This window comes from Cyprinodon variegatus, unplaced genomic scaffold, assembly GCF_000732505.1.
Source record: "Cyprinodon variegatus isolate N-32 unplaced genomic scaffold, C_variegatus-1.0 Scaffold535, whole genome shotgun sequence".
Lineage (NCBI taxonomy): Eukaryota > Metazoa > Chordata > Actinopteri > Cyprinodontiformes > Cyprinodontidae > Cyprinodon > Cyprinodon variegatus.
The window spans coordinates 503,130-509,936 of NW_015150988.1; the positions used below are offsets into that span (position 1 = coordinate 503,130).

Below are 6,807 nucleotides of genomic sequence, written 5' to 3' on the forward strand. Positions count from 1 at the left end.
GCTGACATATAACTAACTGGCCTGCATTAGATAACAAAAAACACCCCTACAGATTTTAAGACAGGATTTGTTTTTAAATAGACATTTCTAACTTTTGGGACAATATGGTCTGATAGTACATTTATATACATGTTTAAGCCAGAATGATTTGACATTTTAATATGACTTCCCTACAACTTTAAATATTCAAAACTGTACTTTTAACAACCGTGAATTTGTATGGGTCAAAATAAACACATAAATAGATTAAAGGAAGTTCATTCTCAGCAGTTGGAATGTAGCTACAACCTTGCTAACGAACACAAACTGTAACCAAAATGTCAGCATTGCACCGCAACACAACCATGTACCAATTAGTCTGTTCATGTTGTCCAGTTACAATTTGATGTGCGGATGTTATCAGAGATCATCGGACTCAACAACAGCACCTGCAACGCTAAGTAGCTATGCCATGAATGGGCTATATGCCAGGTAACCATGACGACATTGGCCGGACACACAAGAATTAATCAGTCTGTCCAGTAATGACAGACAGGAAACAAAGGACCTGCTGAAGTTTAGGAAGTAGTGGAGCTGGGCTTATAACCCAATGATGTCATTTTATCCTAACATTAAAATCTACATATTTCAGCTATTTGTCAATCGCACTGAACTGCCAGCAATCCGAAACTGGCTGCTATCCTGCATGTTGGTACTATTTTAATCCCTCGTCAGGGTCTGTACCTTAAAGATGGTAAACCACAACGGGTGACCAGCCTTATGTATAAACTAATAAAACATTATCATGTGAATTTTTTTATGAAAATGCAGTCATAAAAAAAATTGCTACACAATGTCCCTTTAAAAGTCCAGCATATAGATCTGAGTCAGAGCAGTTATTTACTGGGATATTCTAGAGCCTTTTCTGCTTCCTTCCTGCTGACTAGCTTTATGATTTCTGATATTATTCCTTAACTGAGAAGCATCTGTTTGGGCTGAGCAGAATAAAAGTGGAGCAAACCTGGAAGAAACTTGAGACTTTGCAACATCTCCCTCTCCTGGCTGAAGTCCACCATAAGATGACTCATGTTGTCGCTGGCTTTCGCCTTCAGGGAGAGGCGGAAGGCCGGAGCCATCGTCACGCTGCAGAAACGGGGACCAACGAAAAGACACAAAAGACCGGGTGGAGACAAGTGCCTGCTATTATTTGATGGAATAAAGACCATTCTAGTGATGCTCGCTAATTAAATAGCCGCTAACTATGTTTCTGGTGCTACCACAGAAGTCATCAGCCCTGATGGGCGACGATTAAGCAAAGCTAGAGAGGAATCAGGATTCATCCAGGGAGGGGCTGACACAGGATGGTACAGACCAAACAAGAAGCCTTTTTAGCATGCTTTTTGTCTAACATATGGGTGCGGTGGCTACATGTCTGAGTGCATGCAGAGCTACATTATGAGATGGCTCTCTGGCCACAGGAGACTATGACAAAAAGGGAAGCAATAGATGGCTGAGTACTATACCTATCCTTAATGTCTTTGGCCGCCTGCAGTTGAGAAGCACACAGAGGGGGATAAAGAAAAAAAAAAAGGAGAGAAGAGATATGGAACGGAAGAGAAATCTGAGTCCATCATGTTATGGTTTAACATGAACAGTTGCTGAGTGGCTGAATTAAATGTATGTAACAGAAACAGAACAGATTAATTCATCTTTGGATTGTGATAATCAGCAGTGAGCAGAGGGAAACAGTGCAGCAGCGTTAGAGCAGGAGCAGGAAGGTCAGTCACCTGAGTGAAACCGTCCGTCTCCGAGGAGCACAGCGTCTGATTGGCCAGCTCCAGCAGCTCCTCTGAACTCTCCAGGGCTTTGGAGCAGGAGCTCAGCTGATTCTGAGGAAAAAAAGAAGAAAAAAACAAAGCCACACACGCATAAGAACATGTGAAAACTCTCAGTGCTTTCAGTATAATGAGGTCGCTGTGTTCCCTGCAGAGGTTATGGTGGATGCATCATTTGAGAGTCACAACTCGGTTCTGGGGCTGAATGAATATTTATTTTATCTGAGAATAGCTTTAATATGATCAGCTGGGTATGAATCTGAGCTGTAAAAGCTCTACATTAGTGTCATCAATAATTACTTATGGAATACAAATTTTTCCTTCATTTTTTTACTCCTGCTTCTGATTTTTTTGCTTTTTTTTTTGTTGAAAACCATGAAGTGTTGCTCGACATTAATAGATCTCACATCATTAATGTCAGCAGATGCTCATCTGAAGTAAGAATGTGTAAAAAGGCCAGGAGAAAAGCAGCTGCTTGTATAATTACACAGCTAAGGAACCGCACAGAAAGGGTGGTGAAACCATGAGACCTTTTGACTTTGTTTCACTTAAAGAGAAGAACAGAAGCCATTTGCAAAGAAAAACACTGATTCACAAACACAAACACACTTCATCTAAAACAATCATTTTTCAATGTATTCATTTATCTTAATATTTCCTACTTTTTGACATACTAAACTGTTACTATTCTGTATTTTTTTTCTTCTTTATAAATCTCCTCATACACAGCTGGCATTCATTGATCCATTGTATAATTCATAGATTAAGCTAAATAAAAAATATAATATCATACATGCATGCATACATACATGCATGCGCTAATAAAAATCAGAATAAAAATTGTGATTAGATTAGATCACTATGACAATATGAGCAATGCAGGTTTTACAGGCCCTCTGTGTATCACTGACTGTTTGTATGGGCGTGTGAAATTAGGCAGCCGGCAGCTTCTTGTCCACCGTCGTGACGGTGAGCCGGTCAGGAAAAATATAGTCTGTTGATCCGTCCATCAACTGCCCATTGCCCTGATGCAATGAAGGCGTAATGTTACATGAATGATAGGGGATTAGTGGTAAACCAGGTAAAAAAAACACCAAGAAGGCTGTAATGTTACTATGAAATTAATCATTGATCATGAAGAGCAAAGATGCTACGAAGTTTAATTTCAGTAGAAAAGGCAGTGACATATTTCTTTATATTTAGGGATGAATTTGAGGATTTTCACTATTTTAAAAGCAGAGTTTGTCCCGCCGAGTTCTGCCACTAAGAAATCAGGACGTTTTACTCAGACTGATCACTTCTTGTATTAATATGATGCAATCGAATCGTGGCATCAGCTTCCAGCTTTATTGGAGTCCAAACATTATTGAATTAACAAGCTAACCAGATGAAATTATGTTTCTGAGTTCTATTTTTATGTGCTCCAAGTCCTCTTCACTCCAGCCATTAATCTGTAGAACCGTGATTGGGATGCAGGCTGTGTTAAATTATCTTATACAGTCAGCAATCCCTTGGAGTCTCTTTAATTCAGACTTTTTTTCACTCTTTTACTGTCAGATGAGTTTTTGTTAGAAATAATTTGCTCTCTCTTCTGCCCTGTGATTGGTCTGCTACCTTGAATTCACCCCTTTATACGTGCGCATTCAGATTCGTGATCAGTTCAAACTGGATTGAGTTAGTGAGTTGATAACCAGCTTGGTGGTGCCTCTGATCCTAATTGCAATTGTTGTGGACTGGTTAAACTGGATAAACTGGGAGGAATCCCGCTACGTTGTGCTTACTTCGTGGTAAAGGCCTCAGGTTAGATTAAATTGTTATTGAACTTTCTATCTTAAATGCGAAAACCCAGTATGTGGTAGAAATGCAGCACAAAAAAAACTAAACTACAAATTCACTTTTAAAACATGGTGGTGGAAGCATCATGCTGTGGCGATTCTGTGAATCCACAGGGTGACGGTTAAAGGATAGAGCTGAATATAAAATAATGTTGAAGGAGAAACTGCTTAAGTCTGGTGAAGAGATAGGCAGAGGTTTAACTTCCAGAATACAAGATAATTACAACATGTTAGCCTCGTAAACTAGCCTCAAACCGCCAACGGCCAAAATAATTTCTGCCTTTGAGTGGTCTAGCATGGATCAATGCCGCAGGCCCTAAAACTGGCGGGCCAATCACAAGGCAGAGATGTGTTTTGAATTTTTGGATGCAAAGCGGGCGGGGTTTTGAGGGCGTGACAACAAAGCTGGACTGTGCACAACAAGGAAGATGGTATCAACTACTGAACAGTTCTTGTTTGACTCAGCTTTGGAATCAGTTTTGGAAGGATTAGACGTGAGCAGGAAGAGGCTCTAGGCTCATTTATTTTTAAGAATGTATTTGCCGTTTTACCGACAGGCTGTTTGTTTACACCCCCCCACCAGCTTCCTGTCGCGCTTCCTACGTCACAGTCAGTTGCTCTCATTGGTCAGAGCGTTGGCTAATAGGCGCAGACATGGTTTGAAAAACAACAGGTTGTTCTCATCAACAATCTTCTGATGCCTCATTCATCGGGGCCAGACTAAATTACACATTTAATCTCACATTTAGTCTGATATATCAGGCATGTAGCTTAAATCTGATGCTCTCTGCTGAGTCTGATAGAGACAGAGCTGCTTTGCAAAAAAGAACAGCTAAAAATTACCTTTTAGATCTGCAAACCTGATAAAGAAAAAAACCCTAAAACATCTGAAGCTGTGATTCTAGCAAACGTCTCTCCTATTCTCTCTTGGTTTATAAATGAAAAATGAAAAAAGTTTTTTGCGTTTTCTTTCTGCTATTTCATCACATTACATAAATACAAGTTTCCATAATGAAAAGGAGCGCTGTACTCCTGAAACGACGCTCTAAAATCCACAGCAAAGACAGATCCAACCTGCAGCTCATAGGTGCGGCTGGCTCTCTCCTGCTTGATCCGAGTCAACATGGTTTCCTTCATCTCATCCAGAACAGCGTGCAGGGAGCTGAATTCAGACTCCAGATCATCCTGAACCCTGTTGGAGTTCGCCTGACGTCACAGCGGGGAAGATAAAGAGTTTTTATTAAACATCATGGGGGAACATGGCGATCAGACATGATCAAAATGTGGGCAGCATTAATAAAGAGTCTGCACCTCCAGGTTCTCCAGACTCTGTTTGAGAGAGCAGATGAAGTTGGAGATCTCTTCATTCTTCATGGCCAGTGTGTGAGTGATCTTCCGCAGAGACTCCTAAAGGAAACAAGGAAACATGATGCAGGTGTTCAGTTTATTGCATGTTATAGAGATCTGAGGCTTCTCCTTTAAACCAAACTCTCTAATCAGAGGTAAACTGAAGTGGACCCATAAGGGTTTAGCCTCCAAGCTCCATTTTTTAAATATGTTGCAGCATTTCCATTTCAGAGGGGATCAGATAGGAAGGACACTTGAGGGGCGGAGAGATGCGCATCAATAATTTAATAATGCAGCCGCACAATGATTCAGAGGCGACCTGAAAGGACTGGACGCTCATTGTTACCCTGATAGGTTGGTCCGCCCGCAGAGAAAGAGCCCATTCATTCATAAACACTGAGAAATGTTTGTTGTTGAGGGAAGAACTGCGACAAGGCCAGCCCGTCCCTGACCGTTACAGCAACTAATCCGTCGATAAACCTCCTCGGTAAAACGATTTTAACCAATAAAACTACCGCCAAATCCCACTTCGCTGCCGCATCCACAAACTTGCTCATTTGGCAGCCCCTCAGCCTGCTTCCTTTGTACACTACGCCCTGGGAAGGCTCATCCCCCCCATCGGAAACACCTGTTTCACAGACCGCAGCCCACCTTCTGGTCCCCCATCCTCCCGTCCTCATTCACCGGCGCCGCAACAGCCGCAAACGCGGAGGATTTCCCCTCTCCGTCCCCCGGCCTGTGGTGAGCTAGCACGGCGGCTCTGCTAGTGATGCTGCCGCCGGAGTAGAACGCATCTTCGGACAGACACTGAACAGCAACGCCTTTGGGCCGTAGTGCCGGATGCGCATGCGTGAAACCAGGGGCTTATGGGTAGTGAAGTTCTTTTGCTTTCCGCCTGTTGGGAAAAAAAAAGACTAATTGTTTTTTTTAATGTTAAATCAGTAGGAAAATAATAATAAAAAAATATATATATATATTTAAAATATCAGCAGCGCAATGTTTAAAAGTAAAAATAATGTATATTCTTATCATTATTATTTAAGCTCTCTACAGTTTTCTCTACCTCTATCTTAGCATCATAACACAGAACAATTACAATCATGAAAATCAATGTCAGCTCTGAATATTTCTATATATTTTTTATTCTTTCGCATCCTAATTTCCTTTGGCTTCCTGCTCGTTTTATTAAAGCACGCTGTGTTGCTTCTGTTTTAAATGAAAGTTAATGACTTAAAGTAATAATAATAATAATACTAACCAATTATAATCTTTACATTTTTTCTAAATGTGCTTACATCAAAGTGAAAGTAGTAATACAGATAGATACAATCCAATAAATCAAAGATAAGATCAAATAACAATAAAAGGGATAGAACTAAATTTAAAAGAAGAAATAACAAACCAAATATACAGAAAATGTAAAACAATTGAAATGATGTATGAAATAAAGGACATATAATTAATAATACTGAACTCCATGTTTGGTCCTTGCTTTAAATAAATAAAGTCAGTGTGCATTTAGTAAATGCACAAGGAATGCATTTATTATTACTTTATTTATTATTATTTATTTCTGTATTTATTATCTATTTTTTTATTGATTTAATACAGAGTCAGGTTCCAAGTTGTTTGCTTATTCTAATAACAAAAGTTAATATCATTAAATCTAAGACTTTATTCCAAGTAACTGGACTTTATTTTACATTCCTGGTTTTTATTCATTTATCATGATTTAAATCACTTGAGTATTTCACCGTCACTGTTGGTTTGTTAAACCAGTAAACTGTGTCCTATTGAAATTCCAATCACAA

The 6,807-nt window shown here is 39.8% G+C and overlaps 1 protein-coding gene across 1 annotated transcript in view; it reads right to left on the bottom strand.

The window, feature by feature from the left end:
* The window catches only part of fsd1 (fibronectin type III and SPRY domain containing 1), a 16,804-nt gene extending 10,980 nt beyond the window's left edge, over nt 1–5,824 (bottom strand). The window contains exons 1-6 of the mRNA XM_015391323.1: nt 5,648–5,824; nt 4,961–5,056; nt 4,724–4,855; nt 1,767–1,868; nt 1,503–1,525; nt 1,001–1,122 (exon numbers count right to left, since the gene is read on the bottom strand). Of these exons, the coding sequence (XP_015246809.1) occupies nt 1,001–1,122; nt 1,503–1,525; nt 1,767–1,868; nt 4,724–4,855; nt 4,961–5,056; nt 5,648–5,662 (490 nt within the window). The 5' untranslated portion in view covers nt 5,663–5,824. The remainder of the gene's footprint in view (nt 1–1,000; nt 1,123–1,502; nt 1,526–1,766; nt 1,869–4,723; nt 4,856–4,960; nt 5,057–5,647) is intronic.
* Nucleotides 5,825–6,807: the final 983 nt, after the last annotated feature.